Raw genomic sequence first — 19404 nt, forward strand, 5'->3', positions numbered from 1 at the left:
CCTCCCCCCCCTTTTTTTTCAGCTGCTTTTAAGACCGGACCCATAGTTCACAGCTCAACTCTGACTTCCGCTTCTTCCTCCTTCCCCCAACAAAGAGGATACCCTCCAAAGTACAGCACTTTCGCCTCTGGCCTTGTTTTATCGTGCTTATCGTCTGGACTGTTCCTTATTCTGCAGCCGCCTTCGTTGCAATTTCCCTCTGTCGACTAGAGAAGTCGGGATATGCTGTTTGCTCGTTGTCTCAGGCTTGGTTGGGCAAAGAGTTAGATATCCAATAATTGGTCACAGCTTGATCACCGCCCCTTGCTGCTTGCAGTTCTCAGTTCCTCCCTCCCTCATTGGCTTGGTAAGCCCAGCTTCAAAAAGCACGGTCATTCTTCAGCCTAAAGCTCCGATTGGGATTTTCTCCAAGACAGTGAAATCACATCCGACGAGCAGGTCAGGAGAGGAAAAACGAGAGGGAAAAGAAAGAAAGAAAAATCCTTGAGGACTACCCTCCCACATTTTCTCCTCTCTGTGCACCAATATTGGTTGTCCTCGGGTTCGCAGCTTCTTTCTTTTTCGTTTTGCAAAGTTGGAGGGAATCCTCAATATACTTGACCGACTGTTCGTACTCTGTCCGTTGGCACGGGTTACCCTGTACACGGCTGCAGCCGCATCTTGCTAAAACCGTCATCTTCGCATCAACCTTCATATTTCTGTCGTGGAGATACGTTCTTCTTTTTCACGCCTCAAAAAAATCCCCCCTTTTTCTTTCACAGTTCAGCTTTGGGAAAATTGCAATCTCGACATCCCCACCGCCTCGACGACGCTGTACCGTTTCTCAATAGCTGCAGTTACATCTGCCCGAAAATCAGCACTCGAACAGGTATTCAGATTGAGCCATAGACCATTGTGTGCTACCGAATCCGGGGAGAATACATCGAGTCCCGATAAACTCCTGGGTTGATCCTTGGAACTCCTCGAGGGAGTTGTGGACGTTGCATACATAGCGGTAGGTCTCAATTTTCTTCTGGCAGCCTCCACCAACCCATTAATTCTTTTCTTTCCTCAGCATTGCCCCTTCCACGCTTAATCTCCCCTTCACTATAACCCTCCCCCTTTCACTTTCTTCTCGTCCAGAGTTGCACAATACACACGTGCAATCATTCGCGATGAGCGGGACAAAAGACGGGTGTGGGACTATAGCAAAAGGAAAGAGGCCGAACCTCACTCCATCATCCCAGTCACTATTACCCCTATATGCAACCTGGCATGACGACCGCGCCAGATTTCTCTTATTTCCCCTTTTGGCACCCGTACGCTTTGAAATCGTCGGTGAAGAGCTTTAGCGGAGCTTCGAGGCAGATAAATAACCACCATTCTCCCACATCTGGCGCGTTGGATTTCCCAGAAATCAGCATTGTTCTTCCTTCGCCATCAGAAGCCCCATTCTCACCAAGAATTTTGAACTTATTCCATTTTCATATCTGAACCTTGCGCTGACATTCAAGCCTGTCCACAGCTGCGGCGAGACCTATTATGGTTTTGCGCATTGTTCCATATATTGTCACAGGCAAGGTGGATATTTCAAAGCTTCTGGGATCTCCAGAGGATGAGGAGAAGAATACAATAAGGCTCCAGGATTCAAGAACACCAGCAAACATCCACACATCAATCAGAAAAGCGCACAGCGAAGGATTCCAGTCACCAGTAATCGAAATGGGCATCCCAAACTCGTCAGTCGAGGAGTGGTCGTACCAGCCAGCTCCACAGGACCAGATTTCCATGCAGCAGCAGCAGCAACAACAACAATCGATAGTGCCATCGAAGCGTGGCAAGAGTTCTCCCACAGGAAAGGACCGCATCAAGAAGCAATCGAAGTGGTCGGCCGATGAAGATGCTCTAATTACCATACTCCGAGGTAAAGGCATGAAGTGGGAGGACATCAGCAAGAGACTCCCAAACAGGAGCCCCATCAGTTGCCGCCTCCATTATCAGAACTACCTCGAGAGGAGGAGTGAATGGGACGAGGATAAAAAGAACAAATTGGCCCGCTTGTATGAACGGTAAGTTTTCTCCTTCGTCCTCCACCTCTTTTCGGCCATCACAACATACTGACTAGGCATAGATTCAAAGCAGATATGTGGGCTAAAATCGCCGAGGAGATGGCTATCCCATGGCGAGCAGCCGAAGCCATGCACTGGCAGATCGGTGAGCGCGGTATGGCTCAACGGGCAGGAGTCACTCCGTTCACATTCTCCAACGTCGCCTCATCACCACCCCAGAGAGCCCGAAGGGCCAGCCAGCCAACTATCGGCTCAGGCCGTCCAAACTACCCCCCGCAAGTCACCCAGCTTCCCTCCGTTGCCGAACTCACAGCAGGCATTCCGGCATATGCAACAACACACCCATCTGGTGTAATGCACCACACAACATCACCTCCTCGATCTCCGCCGAGCCCTACCACACTAGAGGCATATCGAACAAACCCCAGACCGCATGAGAGAAGAATATAAAATCGAGTGAATTGCTCATTAGACGTAATCAATACGAACGATTGATGACTGACTGCATAGCGGGTCTGGGCGGACGGTTTGCATCCTGGATATACTTTTCTCTCCTTTTTTTTTGTTCGCTGGTACTTGACTTCCGGGGCTTTGTTGGATTAATGTCTCTTCTTTCAGGAACGTGTAGTTCTAATTATTTATGACTGTCTGTGGTATCTCATGTCTCTCTCTGTCGATGTTTGTTTGATGAGCTGCCGTCGTTCTGCGTCTTCGTCTCTTATGAAAAGCGCGTCGTTGATTGGTGCAAATCCCCTCCTTTTTTCTGCTTATATAACACACTAATGTGAATGACTCTATAGTTGTCACGTGCACTTACATTCCCTTCAATGGCTTGATAACATCATGTGACCCAACTTCGACCGCTCACCTACTCTTAAGGCTGCCGAAGCTGTTGCGGTTGCCCCTTTTGTAAACAGCTATCTAACCACCAGCATTCGATATCCAACGTCTCCTCATCACAACGTTGCGTCAGACCTCTATACTGTTACTAGATAGTCTTGAAAAACTTGGTACACAACACGGTGAATTCTCCGTCAAATGATACCAGGATTTACAATGGCGGGCCACAAAAGAAGACGCCTAAACCCAGGTGTTGCAGACCCGTTTCGGCGATACCCTGACATTCCAGAAAGCCTACAGGACCTACCAGCCAATAGGCTGTCTACAATGACTCCAGTTGATGGAAACTGGAGCTGCTCTTTTATCTCATGTATCGAAAGTATGTGTGGCAAAGTGTTTTGTTTTATCACATCACAATACATCTGTTAATCCATTCTTCCAACAGGAACAGAATCAACAGAATGGGGTAGCCCGAAAGTTGCAGCTGCAAGAGCCGTACTTGAGGACGCGGTAACTGCAGGTAACGAGAAACTAGTTCGCACCTATCATCCTGCGTTGTCTGCCAGTAAAGTCGTCTCAATATACCAGGAAATGTCAGGGAAGATATTCTGGCTGGTAGAGGCATCTGAAAATATTATTGATTATACCCATGCTGCCGGGAGGGAGATTCACATTGAGCGGGGAGTATATGCGCCTCATCCATTGAGGTATATGCTCTCCAGAGATATCCACATTTCACGGTTCATATACCCGCGTCGAATGTTGACTGCCATGGATATTGCGGAAATCCAACGATTTTACCCCAACTGTATAGGGATCAGAATTATTGTATCCGGATATGCCGTATTTCTTTTTAGAAATATGGCGGAAATGCAAAGTGCCTGGAGCAACGGAAACCCAGACCACGTAGGCGGTTTATTACCCCGTTTTGACATTGTGGACATAACGGCATGCAGAGAAACAATACCATTACCAGATGGTAATGGTATTGCACCTACACCAAGTTCCTTTACTTCTCAGATATGCCTTGGCTTAAAAATACGGCTTGTGGGCGGTGAAGAAGCAATTACAACTGTTAGCCATGGCTTCGTCAAGCTACCCCAGTCGGTACCTCGCTTCCCAAGGGCTGCCAGTTGGGTGATTCAAGCAAAGCAGCGGTTACAAAGATTCCTGCCGAATAAGCCTCTTAATATGTTCTCTGGTGAGGTGGAGTGCCGTCAACGGGGTGCTCTTGCGTCTTCTGCCCTTGGGAAAGCTGTATTTCTTTCAGGTGAAGCCACCAGGGTACGGATACAGTGCTATCTATAATGCTTGTACATTACGTTAACCATAGTGCCGAGAATTCTAGATTGGAACCATTACAACTACATATGATAATCCAAGCCCACTTTACCCTTATCCAGCAGGATACACCCATGATTTGTCTTTGTTTACGGACTCTAACCTTCCACGCATCACTAGCCCACCGGGTGTTGGAATGGTCACTGGATGGGCAGACTATATTGATGCCCTCGAAGGAAAACCCGTTTTTACTACCACATTTGATGTTTCGATAAACAAGGAACGACGAGTGGAAGGGCAAATAGCCACGAGTTCAACAAAACAAGCAATGATCGAAGGTGCTGAGTACGTGTGGGAATCTTCTGCCATTACTGCCTCTTTGCTATGGAGAACAATAGGTAAAGATAATCAACCTGTCGACAAATTTTCGGGATCTGTTTTATGTCTCGGAAGACCCACGGATGAGAATGTCAAGGCTGTCGTTTTTCAAAATTACGTTACTCCAGTCAAGGAATGGAAAATAAGAGGGGAAGATCCTCTGTCTAGTACCTTTAATCCAACAATGAAGGCAGGCTTTTTACTCCCCAGCGAAATAAGAGAGAAATTATTTGTGAACCCAAGCAATCACAAATCACAGGAGAGAGGGTTAAATTCTCTCCCCACGCGTGGAGAGAATCCACCTTGTGGTAGCCAGGAATGGAAATTCTTTACGGGTCCCCGGTAAACTAGCCCGTGTTTCCCAAAGCAATCATGTCATTATACAGGCTTCCTCTCCTACGTGTTTCCTGTCTTGGGGACTTGAATAATAGCGGAGAAATGTAACCAGGAATGAAAATATCAGCCCTCCTGAACTTCAATGTTATATCTACTCTTGTATATATCTACGGCCAACTCGATTCGTACAGATTATGGTAAGTGGACTCTTCTCAATACCATACTTCCGTCCAACCGCCTAGTGACAACGTTATGTCCGTGGTAATGGGCATGCGATCGCCCACCAATTATCTTTCTCGTATCCAGACTCCAAGACTCTTCCTCCGGCAGCAGCAATATTATTTTCCAATTCCCCTTCTCGGTAAAGGTGATAATACCTAAGGTAGGTAGTCGGCTCTGGTTTCTTCTCTGGCTCTGTTGTCTTGCCAGCTTCATCCGCAGAGATTTCAAGCGATTCAGCCTTATTCATGCCTCTAGCTTTTGTATTCTTTGCTTTTCCCCCATTAGTTTTCAAAACCCAGGGTACCATTACATCCTGTTCATGATCTGCATCCCAGCCACGCCGGCTATCCTTTTGCTCTAAAGCCCAGACGTAGATAAGCACTTTCCCACCATTTGGATCTTCTAGGGCAGGCGGTTTTAGGGTATTTAAAATGGCAGCTATTGCCCTTATCCTGCGCTCTGGAAGGGATAGATGGTGTATCACCGCGATTGAAATTGCAAAATCAAAGAAACCATCCGGATGAGGCAGACTCAGAGTGTCTGCTATGATCGCTGAGTGTGGTTGATGTTGTCTTGCAAATTTAGTCAAAGCCTCAGATCTACGTTGAAATATCAGTTCAGAGTGGGACAAGAAAGGGATCCTTGGGGGCACAATTTAAAGCTCTCACCTGTCTGAGGCTACGATAAATATATTGGAATTCACTTTCAAATATTTCCCATTGCCACATCCGACATCTAGGCCGATAGAGCCGCTGGGAATATCTTTCAAGAACCGCTCGACAATTGGCCACGGCTGACCCTCTGTTAGGTGTATTTATCTTAATATTGAGGAACTTAGTGAACATACTTTATATCGAGTTGATGAAAAATGTGGTGCAATTTCCTGGTAGACCTTGTGGACATGCTCTTCTTCGTAGGATTCGCTATTGCTGGCCATTGCATTTACCTTCATGGAGATTGGGCCGTCCCATATGCAGAGAAAAATATATTTGCTAAAAAGGACCGTTGATTGATTTTGGACAATGGTTAAAGGCAAAGTGGATTGCTATAACTAGTTGATAGTTCTCCATCCGCGCGGCTGCGGCTAACTTAACTAAAGAGGTGACTGTTCGTTAACTCAGTTACCTTGCGCTTATTCCGCGTTAATAACTGAGGGGTGATTTGATATTTGATAACTAGTACTTCGCATTCATCCAAGTTACTCCAAGGACTCCAGAAGGCAAACCGTCATCCACCCGACTACTCGATTCTTTCCTGTAATTTTTATTTTTTTTTTTTATACTCGAGATGGATCCTCTTGTTAGCCCGGCCGACGTGTCAGTACAGGTATCAGTTGCCTCTGACAGTCCGGTTGAGAAACCATCTTTTGCAACTGAGCGTCGAGTAACTCCATCATGGACAGTCAGCCAGCTCAAAATAAAGCTCGAAACTATGACTGGGATTCCTCCAGGCAGCCAGCGGTTAATGTTAAAATCCCCAGGACGCGAACACCAATGGATGGATGGTGAAGAAAAAGCTATTAGCCAGTGGGGAATTGCAAAGGGCTGTGAGATCGAGGTATATTTGAATAACCACGCTTGAATTCTGTTTGGCTGGTTTCTGGCCAAATCCATATACTACCCCCCTTTTTCTTATTTTCCTTCTGTTGTGATTTCTTGTATCACGCAAGTTTGGCCTGGACAGTATGTTCTAACAGTGTATCAGATCCATGACCAGCGCCCCGTGGCTGCGCGTCCAAACTACTCCGATGTTTCGACGACTGAGAAGTTTGAACTCTCGGATTCTACCTACGAGTCACTACCAAATAGTGTTCTTGCATGGAAGAAAGCTCAAAAACTTGGACGTTTTGATCCAAATGCTACATCTCCAGAAGACAAAGCGAGACAACAGGTTCAGAAGGATGCCAACGAAATTAAAACCAAAGGTACTCCCCGTCCCTGCTTATTACTATTCAAGTCTCTCACCGATAGGTGTTTCAATAAACAGGAATTAGAGTCTCTGAGCGGGCAATAATACTCCCATCAAGCCCCCCGCATATCCGTAGGGGGGCTATCAGATCTGTTGGTCCTGTCCCTGCCATTCCATCGCCCCTTAGCAAAACTTATTCAGGGGAAATACCCGATGATTTGGCACCGATATGGGTAGGTATCGAACTTGACGAACCTACTGGTAAGAATGATGGTAGTGTGAACGGGGAGAGATATTTCACCTGCCCAAACAACTGCGGTGTTTTTGTCAAGCCAGAGAAAGTCGAGGTTGGCGACTACCCGCCACTGGGATTGGATTTGGACGAGGACATGGAAGAGATCTAAACACGAGTTTTCCTTGATAATTTGGTCTAGCCAGGTGATAAATATCTACATACCTACTACTCTTTGGTACGTATAATCCGTGGGTATTAAATAGAGCAAGGGATTACTACGGGCAGGACCAAGCGGTTCGTACGTATATTTTGAATGACAACGGCTACAACCAACATAATAATAGATGAGCGTCTCTTAACAAATCATCTACCGGTTTTACATACTGTTTACGTAGTGCCTCGATGGTATCCGTTGGATTTATTCAGAGGGTATAGGTCCATTGTACAGAATCGCTCATGCCTAGAGTATATTGTATAAAAAGTCGTACACGGTAGCGTATACTGTGGGAAATCAGAAAAGGTACGTAAACCGTCATCACCCTCCTTTGGCGCCCTGCTTGGGACGACCTCGCTTTTTACCTCCTTTCTCAGTAGCATTGTTATTTGTTCGAGTTGAAGGAGCCTCTGGCACAGGAGGGGCGGCAACGCCGGTGTCAACGTTCCCATCCGCATCCAGGGGTATGCAACCTTGCGTAAAAAATATAGCTGCTGGTTTTTTATATTCATTTGCAAAGCTGTAGTTGTTCCCTGAAATGGTTTATTTGGTTAGCTGTTATCCACAATTACTTACACAGGCTTGAATATTAACTCACCTCTAGGTACCTGGAAGACACACCCCTTGCCAGCACTGAATTGCAAGCCTGCGATATCGACCCGAATTCTGCCATAGTAAACGAAGAAAACCATATGCATTCGTTTTGAGTTTTTCTGCTTCTTGATCGCATTTGGAGGCATTTCCACAAACCCAGATCCGAGAAATGGTGTACTGAGGATCTTTGCAAAACGGAAGGTAGAATCCTTGACTTCATGTGTCTCAATCGCTGAGGGAGCATAAGCAACATCTAGTCGGAAGTGGGTTAATTTTTGCCAGAATAACATAAAAAATAGGTAGTATATCTTACCCATCATTTCTTCTTCTTGGGTTCCGGTCTGTTTTTCTGGGTCCCAGGTTTTTACAGGGCCGTAAAAAACGCCCTCCTGTGTCTCCCAGGGCTCAGCATTCTCATCTGGCTCATCATCGGATTCACTCCCTCCCTTCTTTTTACTCTTCGATTTTTTCTTTGAACCCCGTTTCCTCCCTGACTGGTCGATAGCAGGATCCTCTGTCCTAATGATCTCCTTGATTGTAGAGAGAGGGAACCTCTGGCCAACTTCTGCCTCACCGGTTCCATAAACGCACTTCTCATTGCGCCAATAGGCCAACGGCCGGACAGATATTCTGCCAGAGCGTGTATGCCGAACAGTGTCGTCCGATGGAGTCTCCCGTCGTAGAATATATAAGCTGCGTTTCTTATTAAGTGGTCCATCATTTTTAGTGATATTTTCCACAACGCTTTGCAATTCTTTCTCCTGATCGACAGTCATTTGAAGATTGCTAGATTTAGCAGTCTTTTTTGCCTTCTTTGCCGGCCGTGGGTTCTCGTCTTCGTTATTGGGTTCCTGATCTCGGTCTTCCTGCCGGTTTTTCGGCTTTCTTCCACGCCCCTTACCAGTGTGATTTGCTTTGGGCTCATCGTCACCCTTCTCCTCGACATTCTTGTCAGATTCTTTGCGCTTCTTGCCCTTACTTGCAGTATTCAGCACTGGTACTGGAGACTTCCCGGCCTGCTCCTGTTCTGCTTCAGATGACTCCGCATCTACATCACGATGGTCGGCGGCTTCATGGTAATCACCGGGACCTTCAACAAACCCATTATCCTCCGCCTCATCCTCGATTAAATAGTTGGCGTCATCAGAAAAGTCTGCAGCATCACCCGGTACAGCTTCAGAACCTCCGTCTTCGACCTCACTCTCCTCTTGTTCTGTGCCCTCTTCTTCGCCCGCATGCTCGCCTGCACTTGCCTCTTCATCTTTATCCTCTTCCTCTTCCTCTTCCTCTTCCTCTTTTTCGTCTTCATCTTTATTCTGTTCCGCTTCTTCTTCCTCTTCTGAGTCCGGGTGTGACTGATTTCGAGCTTGCTTCAAAGGAGATTTTGACGCTTGAGGAAGCGGGTGAGTTAGGTTGATTGTTCGTTTTGCAGCCACGTGTGTAGATGTAGGACTTGAGAACTCGCTCTGCGGTAGAGGAGAAGAGCGCAATCCGGGGGTTCGTCGCGGAGATCCGCTCATGAGGGATTTCATCGGAGAGCGCGATCGCGGTGGAGGGATGTAAGCATTTCGGCCTCCCCGCCTGGCGGACAGTACATCTGATGGGTCTGGAATACTACTGCCTGGTAGTTATATGTCCCGTAAGCTAATTGTTGTAGAGAAGACTACACACTGAACACCCGTTGGTATAAAAACGGCTTGATGGGAGCAAGCACAGTCACTCACTTCCTCCAGTTTCCATTTCTTCTGAAATCATCAGCCCGTCATTGGCGAACCCGTTTGTTCTCACGGGAGATTTCTCGGGGGAAGAGAACATTCCTTCGAGCTCTTCCATGCCATGTTCATCGCGTTTGCCTTCCTTTAATGTGATTCCAGTTCGTCTTAAAGATGCAATGCGCGTCAGTTATAAAGCTGAACAAATTAGGGGCTGCCAAACTACCTTCCAGCTTTCCCAACATTCGAATAATCGAACTCGCGGCTCTTGACGGGGGGTCTGCGCGCCGCCATTGTCAGAGCTGCTATGTGTGTATACGATCCAGACAGGCCGATGCGAAACCCAGTTGCCGAGCGAGGTGGTCCAGCCAGATAAAGGTATATAATATCTTCAACCAAAACAGCGGCTGTCCTTGTAGTGACCGCCTATGTCTCCGATTCAACGTCCCTCCCTTGAGTAGCCGTCACCAAGCTATGCGGTCTTGATGAATTACTTACCAACTCGCGGTATGGAGTAGTTAGTTATTATTAACACACGAAAGGATGCGGCGCTAAACCCAAAGACGCGCCAAAACAGCCGCGCTTTAGTTAACTATCAATCTTATCTTCGAAGTCAACAACGACCTTGGAGTTTCAGCTTCTCAAACTCGCTTGTAGCTTATCTTCTAATAATACCCCGGTAGGAAGAGAGAAAAATTCGCCTCGGGATTACGGGATTACCTAGTTACCTTGCTTGATGGAAGACTCTCAGAATGAATTGCTGGACGAGCCAGTTCCCGAGACAGTCGGCTCTAAGGGCATATATGTCCCCCCATCGGTCGACCATTCGAGGTTGCTAGCAGGGGAATCTTACTCCCATTATTCCTCCTGCCCAGCCAATATCATACCATCAGTGAAATTATCCACCGAAGAGAAGAAAGCAGAGCCTACGCCATGTGTACTTGGAATCGACGAAGCGGGTAGAGGACCAGTTTTGGGTCCCATGGTCTACAGCGCATTTTATCTCCCCATACATCTTCATAAATCATTACTTGCAGATGAACACCATTTTGATGACAGTAAAGTGTTGACCCCCGAAGTCCGGTCAAATCTCATGCGTTCTTTGTGCACACAAGGCCACCCATTACACGACTCATGCGGATGGGCAGTCAAAGTTATGTCCGCCCGAGACATATCCTCGGGGATGCTACGACCTTCTATGGCGGCTGTTTATAACCTCAATGCTCAGGCATTAGATGCGACCATTGAAATAATACGTGGCGTGGTCGAAACTCAAGGCATCGACGTTAAGGAGGTTTATGTTGACACCATCGGAAAGCCGGAAACCCATCAAGCCAGATTGTTACGAGTCTTTCCAGGCTTGAAAATAACTGTAGCCAAGAAGGCCGATTCATTATATCCTTGTGTCAGTGCAGCGAGTGTATGTGCCAAAGTCACAAGAGATGCTGCCCTGGAAGCATGCTACGAAAGTTGGCTGAATCAAAGGGAAAAGCAAAGGACCCTAGAAACAGGAGAAGACGAGGCAACTACCGCTGATGAAATATTAACTTGGGGTAGTGGATATCCATCGGATGGAAAGTGTGTTGGATGGCTTAAAAAGGACATGAACCGGTTGTTTGGCTGGGGAGTTGAATGTCGATTTAGCTGGGGTACATCGAAGGAGCTCCTGGAGGTAAAATCGGGGCTCAAGGTTGACTGGCCTGCTGAAGAGGATGATAGTACAATGCTGGTAACTCAGTACTTCACATCCAAATCAGAGACTGAAGGCCCAGTGAATGACTTGCGGGATTGGTATGGAAATAAACAAGAGGAAATATTTTAAGCGGATGAAGCAGATACCACCATTCAAGGGGGAGATTATAGAATATACATGTTATTTGAGACATAACAAAGGAAATTAAAATGTTCAGACAAGAAGTGAAATAAACAGTAATAAAAATATTCTAAGCATCTCACCCAAAAACCTAGAGCTCCGTATGAAGAAAAAAGAAAATGAAAAACCGCGCCTCGTTTGCTACTCCAGTTGGCTCATTATCGAAACGAGAGGACTGTTCAAAGACAAACAAGGATGGGAGTTAGATGTACTGTATCGGCTCTTACATTGTGGCCGTGGAGAAATAGTAGTTGTCCCAAAGATACTCATAGTCTTCAACAACGCTCCCTACAAGGCCAAGTAGGGGCTTATCGCGTAAGGAGTTTGTAATGGATTTTATCCATGACCTTTCATAGATGTTAGTTTTCTCAGTCCGCTCAGAATAATAGTAGTTAGATACGCACTTCGTAACGTTTTCGTAGAAAGCACCTCTCATAATCCACCATCCCATGCTCCAGCCTCTCTTACTGAGTTCTTCTCTCTCCAATTTGGATAAGCCACGAAGGCCTCCTGCTACCCTATCACGGAATTCTTTTTTGGCAAGCTGACGACAAGTAAATTCCAGTCCAAAACCAATAAGCCAAGGAGTCCAGCTCTTCTTCTTTGCTCTATATCTCTGGAGTGCAATCACATAAATCAACGGCCGGAGAATATATAAGACCTCTGCCAGCTGGCCTGCTCCAGAAACCCGGTGCAACAATGTTTGGGGAGACCGAACATCATCCGCTGTTAAAACTTTAGAGGTAAGATAAGCCGAGATATCATTTGCGTCCGGCAGGTTTGGTAGCGACATTCCTGTTCGAGGCATTGACCAGCTTAAATCAATAGCTTCAGATGGTTCGCTTGGTGGTGTTTCCATGCCATTAAAATCACCATTATCATCCCCGTCTGATTGTCTTGGGTCAACTTCTCGTTCTGGGAGTGGCGGGCTGACAATAGGTCTAGAGTTCGTTAAGCGCAATAATATTAACCGACAGAAAGCCTTCACTGCTTCTATAAAAACAATGACGCGCCATCGAAGTTTCTCGCCTTTCCTGCGTGCTGCCATTTCCCATAATAGTTCGGTATACTTGACCATCTGAAGTGCCAAAGCAACTTTGTGGTATATGGATGATTGGGAGGTCCAGTATTTGGTATATCGAGTGTGCGGAGTAGGAGTAGGGCGCGGTTGGGAAAGTGGGAGGCGAGCTATAACACGCGACACAAGAGAATCATGGTAGAGTGAAAGTAGCTGAACGCCGGAGTGAACTATGTCAGGGTGTCTATTAGTATCGATGCGAAGCCTTGTTTACTACTGTGAAGTTAAGGAGTAACGCACTCGATTCCGATGCTAGCTCCGCTTCCCTAAACCGACCTGCAGTGAAGTATTAGTACAACGAGCAAAGTCCAACAGTGACAACGCAAGTTAAAGCATGTTTACCAGGTATGATATATGTTAAAGAGCGTAACGCCGACTCAACCTGACCAACTGAGCTAGCATTCTTGGTGACAAACTCCTCGTACATCTCTACCAGCTTCGCAGGCTGGAGAACCTCCGGAATCTGATCTCGGAAGCTCGTCGCCGTCCTCATCTTAATCGCTTCATTAGATCAACTTCGAATAGACGGCAGCTTCTCAGCATTCGGTGGAGGGCAAATGCTCGTTTGTACTTTGTATGTTGCGCTGTTAACAAAAGTTTGGACGAAGTTGCGACATGCCTCGGCATGGGGATGTTAAAATCTTCCACGTGACCGAGATTTTAGTTAGTTAACTAGTTAGTTAGTACAAACCTTAATCTAACATCAATAAACAACCAGTGGGAAAGCCCTAGAACTTGATGAGAGCATCTGAACACTCTAGACGTTACCTGGTTTATTCTATCTACGACAAAGATTGCTGATATATTATCATTATTCATCGGCAAACTTCCAATAGCCGTCATCCTTGCATGCCTCCTTATATCTATCAAGGACCTTTTCCCGCTCCAACTTTCGTGCCATCATCCGGTCCCGCTCAGTTTCTTGTGTGTTCGGCATGTCGGTTCTCCAATACCCAGGGGGTGACCCTCCAGGGACGTGCGCATTTCGATGTTTGCTGAACTTATTTGAAAGAACACTAGCCTTTGCTTCAATCAACACATCACGGATCTCGATCGGGGACTTGCCCTCCAAGAATTTTCCGTAGTTACTACCTAAATCTCCTTTTAAGAGATCATGGTCTGCGCGTGACAATGTGTCTAATGGACGAGGCTCTTCGCCAATCTCATCTTTGGCCATGCTCCGGTAGACTGGGCCACAACATTCCTGCCTTAGACACCCACGAAGCTGTTTTCTCATGCTCTTATCTCGAACAACTTCGTCAAAGGCATAATCTAAACCCTGGTTTTTGTTCGGGTTAAGTTTGAAATGTTCTAGACCAAGTTCACTGATTGGTCTATCGCGGAAGTAGGATCTTGGCCGTATCTCATCATCATCCACTTCCTCTGGAAAAGGAATAATATCCTGGCTTTCCGGCTGTTGTGGAGCACAAGGTGTTGCCGCATCTTCAGTCCTATTGTTCGGTGTGTGAGGGGCTACAGACCTGTCTGGCTTAGCTATGACAGTCTGAGGAGTTGAAAGCAAAACTGGTCTTGGTGTATGGCTAGTTTCCAAAAGATCTTGGAGACGTGTCTGCCGCATTTTTGTTGCTGGCGTACTTTTCTTGACACTACCAGTCATTGAAGGACGTGATGATCGCCGGCCTGCTAAATATTCTTCAGCTTCGCCGTCCTCAGCAACACTTGGAATGGCGTGAGCTCCTCTTGAGAAATCGGCCTTTCTTCGTTTTGACTGAGGTATTGATGATTCGTTCAATTTACACGTAGGAGTCACATTGGTATCAACCGGTCGCAGGACTTGTCTCCCGCGCTTTTTGCTAGGTGGTTCCGTCTGTTTATTCGCAGGAAGGTCCAATGGATCATCCTGGAGCTCAGGCGAGGGGCTATGCCTGTCTGGCAAGACTGTGAACTTGGGTCTAGGGAGTGGTGACTCAATCGGGTCAAGCGTAGGGCTGGAAACAGGGTCATGGTTATGTTTTCCATGATCTTCATGATGCCGGATATCAGATACCAAGCCAGGCGGGCTGGGTGTTGGCTCACTTTTAATATGAAAAGGCTTTTCCGCGGTACCGATGTCGGTAGGACTCTCTTCCACCTTCACAGCACAATACGTAGGGCTTGGAACTTGCTGCTTGCGGACTGGTCTTTCTTTCACGACTACTGGGGTATCTGGTGATTCGATGGTTTGAGGCAGCTGGCACTCATCATACCTTAAGTCTTGCGATTGGGTAGATGCGAGATCTGAATGATGTTCTCTGACCTGTGAACGAGGGGGAGTCTTGTTCTGATACTCGGTATGTTGGGGAATGTAGCTCCGAAGGGGAGGGGGGATTGGAGACTCGGCGATGATCATTCCCCCCACGTGTTCTGGGCTGACTCTTTTGAAAGTTACCGCCTCTCCATTAACAGTGGTTTCGAAACTGTCCTTCTCCAGCAGTCGATTCCAGAGAACTAGCTTTTCTTTGGAAGCCTTGTGGTTTCGACGCAGTTTACAAAATGACTTTATCAAGTTGATATTCTCTGCGTAAAGCTCGCCATAAAAGCCGGCAACGCGGGAGTAGAGGTCATAGTCCACAATTCCTGGAGAAGACTCAAAGTGGTATATAATAACTTCAGGGTCATGCTTTTTCGCCTTATCCAGGAGATTCTTCTCAAATGCGGAGTCATCGTCGTGTAGATGAGCGCTATCTTTATCCCGGAGTTCTTGCTTGAGATCATCAACGGCGGCCTTAAGAGCACAATTTTCTTTGGATAGGGTTTCGATCTGTTCCTTATTCCGTGCTTGAGTGTTATCATACTCTTTCAGCCTTTGGGAAACCGCCTCGAACTCCTGTTTTGTGGACTCATACTCCTTTGATGTCTCTTGCATAAGCCTGAGAGCCTCGCTGTAGTGATGTTGGCATTGTGAGAGGTTTTCTGTTAATCGTGCTAGTGAGTCCATGTATATTTCGAATGTAATCTTGTGGGTGTTGACTGAACGCAGGACGTTGATGTCGTTTCTGTCGTCGTCTTTGACTGCATTCTGTGCAACAACGCGTTGGCCGCCCACGAACGCGTGATCACGTGAAACAGAGTTTAGTCACGTAATCGTAGATAAGATAAGATCGGGAACCTGCTATCAAGGCCCAAAAGTCGAGACTGACAGGAAAAAGGGCTTCGAGGATGGAATAGGTATTCACACTAGAACCTGAGCATGGATGATCGCTACTCCCAGCGCAGCTGCGGAATCTTTTAAGCTATGGCGAAACGTAGCGAACGCGAAGATTCTCTGGAGGAGCCGCCGTTAAAACGCACAAGGCAACCAGACCGCCTCTCAGCTCTTAGTGATGAACTACTTCTCCACGTCCTAAGTTTCCTCTCCATCCCGGCTTTGATAACGTGTCAGAGGTAAGTATATCGATATCAGATGTCTACTACTCCCTTGATCCTTATCTAACCGGTGCTCGAAACAGGGTGTCTCACAGATTTGCGGCGCTCGCAGGAGACTCGGAGCTATGGAAGCGCAAATACTACTCCCGCTGGGTATGGCCGAGAGCTAGACGGATACGGCAAGTCAGGCAGGGTAGCACTGTCAAAGGCTCGTTTGATTACTCGCCTCAGGTGTCAAACTGGTTTAGTCATGGCCCTCTGACCCAAGTGGGCGAGGACAGGAATTGGAAAGGCCAGTATCGACTTCAGCACAATTGGTCAAGAGGGTCATGTCGAGTTACAGAGGTAGAAGTGGCTCAGCACCCGATCAGTCCTGTGGTGGTGAGATTGGAGCATGGGATTGTTTTTACGGCGGATATGGAAAATGGACTTCGAGCGTGGTCGATAAAGGATACCAAAACGTGTCTCGCAACTATACCGTGTTCAGGCATTGGGACTGCTTACACTGACCCGGGAGCGCCTACCGCGATGGCAGTGACTGCAAATGATCTAGAACAAAGCTGTTTCGACGTTACAATAGGGTTTAGAAATGGTGGCATGGCCGTGCATTCGTTTGAATTGGTACCTGACGGAGAATCGACCTTTAAACTTCAGCTATGGCATTCAGGCTCGGGGACGGAAGAGGCAGCCGTAACGGCTCTGGCATCTCACAAGGACTTTCTACTTGCGATATCAGAAGACAATGTCCTTTACCTTTATCAACTATTCTCTGATGATTCCCAACAGTTAGGACTGGACAGAAATGAGAAGACAAAGAGGAGGCATTCCATACGGCTGATTGCCTCGCTTGTCGCGAATAACATACAGTCACCATTTTCTCTTTCTGTCCGGACGACGTCTACCCATGCCATTGCATCTGTGAGCTATGCATTCCCACGCATTGGCTGTGGGTGGTCTGTCGGAATCCAGGAGCTCTACTGGAGTAAAGATGGCGGAGAGCTGACGTCTCGACTTGCAACGACCGTGGACTCCCAGTATCTCAGCAGCACACTGACACAACCAGCTCCAAGTCCACAGATAAAAGGGTCCAGGCAGATGACGTCGACACTAGGCTCCTCTGGACATGTTTCCTCCTCCGCCCCATCGCTCTCTTACACCCAACCACCAACATCACTTTCATATTCCCACCCTTATCTTCTTGCTTCCCACGCCGACAATACACTGACGATGTACCTAGTTGTATCGACGGTTGATAATTTATCCATCAAGACCGGTCGACGGCTCTGGGGCCATACATCGGCTGTGTCTGGCGTGCAGGTGAGCTCGCGAGGGAAAGCAGTATCTGTGAGCACAAAGGGAGACGAAATCCGCATCTGGGAACTTGAAGAGATGATATCTTCTCGTCCAGCATCAAAGGCGGCTTTGGTAGGGGATAGAAGCGTCCAACTGAGTCCCGAACCTAGGCGGTCAAGAACCAACCCGTTCAGCGTCTTATCCCGGGCGGTGAAGAGGCAGGTTGCAGCCATGGAAGGGGTCAAAGGCATTTCCTCCGAGGTCACGCTCTCCTGCATCAAGGGGCCGGTCGAGTTCGACGACGAGCAAGTAGTAGTTCTCCGTGAGCAGAGTCTAGGCACACAGTTACTCGGCTGCTACGACTTTACATAGTCGAAGCCAAACACTACTCTAATCTTACTTACTTTCTTGTACATACAATTGGACAACATCTAGGGATGACGATGCTCCCCCAGGCTACATTTAAATGAGAGTCGTTTTCCTCTCTCCTCCTTCACCCCTTGAAGACCTATCCTTGCAACCTTGCCGGCTTCACGCGGGCATTGGGCTGCTGCTTGTAAGTATTCTTATATCCGGAATACATGACCCATTCTACCATAGCTGGCAATCGACCACCGAGGGCCCCTAGCCGGCCATGGACCCTCTGACACATTTTGACGTTCATTCGATCCATGATTCGCGGCAATCGGAACCTGAGGACCTTGTACGAATAACTAGCCAGCGACCTTGATAGAAAAAAAAAAGAAGCAGGGATAGCCAGAGCAAGCCACCAAAGAAGAAAAGAAAAAGGAATACATATAAGAAGCAACGGATCGTCCAGAAATTCTCCGAACGGTTCGATCGATCATACAGCCCGTTGAGATCGCACACACTTACTTACACTACAGAGGAAGAGAGACCTGTCTGCGTTTGCACCTGCAACCCAACCAGGCAGAAGAGAAATGGAAAAGGGCCGCTGGCCACGCCTCCCATTATGACCTGTCACTCACCAGCTGGCGTCCGCTGCATGGTTATGGCTTTTTCCCCCCCTTCCCTCCTGCCAACCACTGTCCGCTAGGATAAAAACAGAAGGCCGTTTTGCCTCTCTCTTCTCGGTTGGACAAACAGGTGTCAATCAGAGGAGAGGAAGAGAAGGAAACCCGGCCTCCTAAGCCCTTCTTCTGCCTCCCCGTCTCTCGCGCAGGGGTCAAGCCATGACAGCTCGTTCCACCTCTTACCCTCCCCGTCTCCCTCCCGCCCCCTCCGTTTCTGTCCGTGGCCTCTAGGGGAAGATAATGCAAGCCGTGTTTGCCACTTGCTCGCCTTGCCCTTGAGCATACAGATATATCTATAAGATAGGCGCGGGCAGGGATTGGAGATATGATGGCGAGAGGAGAAAGAAGAAAAGAAACACGAAATAAAAAAACGAGTGCCTCTTCCCGGTTTTCAGTGGCTTGACCGGTGGAGAAGAGAGGACGGACAGCTGGCGTCTCCTCCTCGCTCTCTTCGGTCTCCAATGCCTGTGCTCGCGGTGATGCTTGAGATGGCTCGAAGGCGAGTTATCTATGTATCACGCTCTTTCTGGGAGAGAAGCCGTATGTCTGCAGCACCCTTCTCGCCTTTTCTCTGACCTTTCTTTCTTCTGTCCTTGTCAAGTATATATTCTTCTTTTCTTCTTTTCTTCTTCTTCTTCTCGAACCCCTTGATATATATACATTTATATTTATATATTTTTATATATATATAAACTGCCCGGCCAGACCGCTTTCGCCTGGCTGACCCAAAACGGAACTGGAGGCAAAAATCAGCTAAAAAGGGCAACTTTTTTTCCCTTCACCTTTTTTTTAAAAGAAAAGAAAAAAAAAAAAATACCTCCGTCTTTTCCTTTTTTTCTCGACCTCCTCGTCTTCTATCGCCGCCATCCCCAGCATCTACCAGGTAAGTAGACTGACCGCTGCTGCTTGTCTGTTGGCTTTTTCCTCCGTCCCCGTTTTGGTGTGTCTATTGAACCCGGTTCCTTTTTTTGCCTCCCCCTTCTTTTTTTTTT

General features: G+C 47.3%; 10 protein-coding genes across 10 annotated transcripts; 5 read left to right on the forward strand and 5 right to left on the reverse strand.

The window, feature by feature from the left end:
* Positions 1-1521: 1521 nt before the first annotated feature.
* On the forward strand, positions 1522-2498 carry TRV_05271 (uncharacterized protein; the record flags this gene model as incomplete). Its single annotated transcript, XM_003020576.1, has 2 exons — positions 1522-2048; positions 2111-2498. 2 exons carry the CDS (start codon positions 1522-1524, stop codon positions 2496-2498), a joined length of 915 nt encoding a protein of 304 aa, XP_003020622.1.
* Positions 2499-3104: 606 nt separating this feature from the next.
* TRV_05272 (uncharacterized protein) lies at positions 3105-4893 on the forward strand (the record flags this gene model as incomplete). Its single annotated transcript, XM_003020577.1, has 3 exons — positions 3105-3267; positions 3334-4172; positions 4237-4893. 3 exons carry the CDS (start codon positions 3105-3107, stop codon positions 4891-4893), a joined length of 1659 nt encoding a protein of 552 aa, XP_003020623.1.
* Positions 4894-5133: 240 nt separating this feature from the next.
* Positions 5134-6057, reverse strand: TRV_05273 (uncharacterized protein; the record flags this gene model as incomplete). Its single annotated transcript, XM_003020578.1, has 3 exons — positions 5134-5704; positions 5774-5898; positions 5953-6057. The coding sequence occupies 3 exons, from the start codon at positions 6055-6057 to the stop codon at positions 5134-5136; spliced, it is 801 nt and encodes a 266-aa protein (XP_003020624.1).
* Positions 6058-6392: 335 nt separating this feature from the next.
* Positions 6393-7417, forward strand: TRV_05274 (uncharacterized protein; the record flags this gene model as incomplete). The annotated part of the gene is made up of 3 exons (XM_003020579.1): positions 6393-6662; positions 6789-7029; positions 7215-7417. 3 exons carry the CDS (start codon positions 6393-6395, stop codon positions 7415-7417), a joined length of 714 nt encoding a protein of 237 aa, XP_003020625.1.
* A 366-nt stretch (positions 7418-7783) lies between these two features.
* On the reverse strand, positions 7784-9889 carry TRV_05275 (Cupin domain protein; the record flags this gene model as incomplete). Its single annotated transcript, XM_003020580.1, has 3 exons — positions 7784-7982; positions 8039-9662; positions 9781-9889. The coding sequence occupies 3 exons, from the start codon at positions 9887-9889 to the stop codon at positions 7784-7786; spliced, it is 1932 nt and encodes a 643-aa protein (XP_003020626.1).
* Positions 9890-10504: 615 nt separating this feature from the next.
* TRV_05276 (uncharacterized protein) lies at positions 10505-11590 on the forward strand (the record flags this gene model as incomplete). The annotated part of the gene is made up of 1 exon (XM_003020581.1): positions 10505-11590. The coding sequence occupies one exon, from the start codon at positions 10505-10507 to the stop codon at positions 11588-11590; it is 1086 nt and encodes a 361-aa protein (XP_003020627.1).
* A 274-nt stretch (positions 11591-11864) lies between these two features.
* TRV_05277 (uncharacterized protein) lies at positions 11865-13212 on the reverse strand (the record flags this gene model as incomplete). Its single annotated transcript, XM_003020582.1, has 2 exons — positions 11865-12889; positions 13062-13212. 2 exons carry the CDS (start codon positions 13210-13212, stop codon positions 11865-11867), a joined length of 1176 nt encoding a protein of 391 aa, XP_003020628.1.
* Positions 13213-13530: 318 nt separating this feature from the next.
* TRV_05278 (uncharacterized protein) lies at positions 13531-15657 on the reverse strand (the record flags this gene model as incomplete). The annotated part of the gene is made up of 1 exon (XM_003020583.1): positions 13531-15657. One exon carries the CDS (start codon positions 15655-15657, stop codon positions 13531-13533), a length of 2127 nt encoding a protein of 708 aa, XP_003020629.1.
* Positions 15658-16613: 956 nt separating this feature from the next.
* On the forward strand, positions 16614-17750 carry TRV_05279 (WD domain protein; the record flags this gene model as incomplete). The annotated part of the gene is made up of 1 exon (XM_003020584.1): positions 16614-17750. The coding sequence occupies one exon, from the start codon at positions 16614-16616 to the stop codon at positions 17748-17750; it is 1137 nt and encodes a 378-aa protein (XP_003020630.1).
* A 638-nt stretch (positions 17751-18388) lies between these two features.
* Positions 18389-19358, reverse strand: TRV_05280 (uncharacterized protein; the record flags this gene model as incomplete). Its single annotated transcript, XM_003020585.1, has 3 exons — positions 18389-18894; positions 18932-19148; positions 19230-19358. Coding segments are annotated over 3 exons (852 nt in total), but the record flags the coding sequence as incomplete, so codon positions are not given.
* Between the last annotated feature and the right edge of the window lie 46 nt (positions 19359-19404).

The sequence above is a fragment of the Trichophyton verrucosum genome (assembly GCF_000151505.1).
Source record: "Trichophyton verrucosum HKI 0517 chromosome Unknown contig00398_1.f1.exp, whole genome shotgun sequence".
Taxonomy (NCBI): Eukaryota; Fungi; Ascomycota; class Eurotiomycetes; order Onygenales; family Arthrodermataceae; genus Trichophyton; species Trichophyton verrucosum.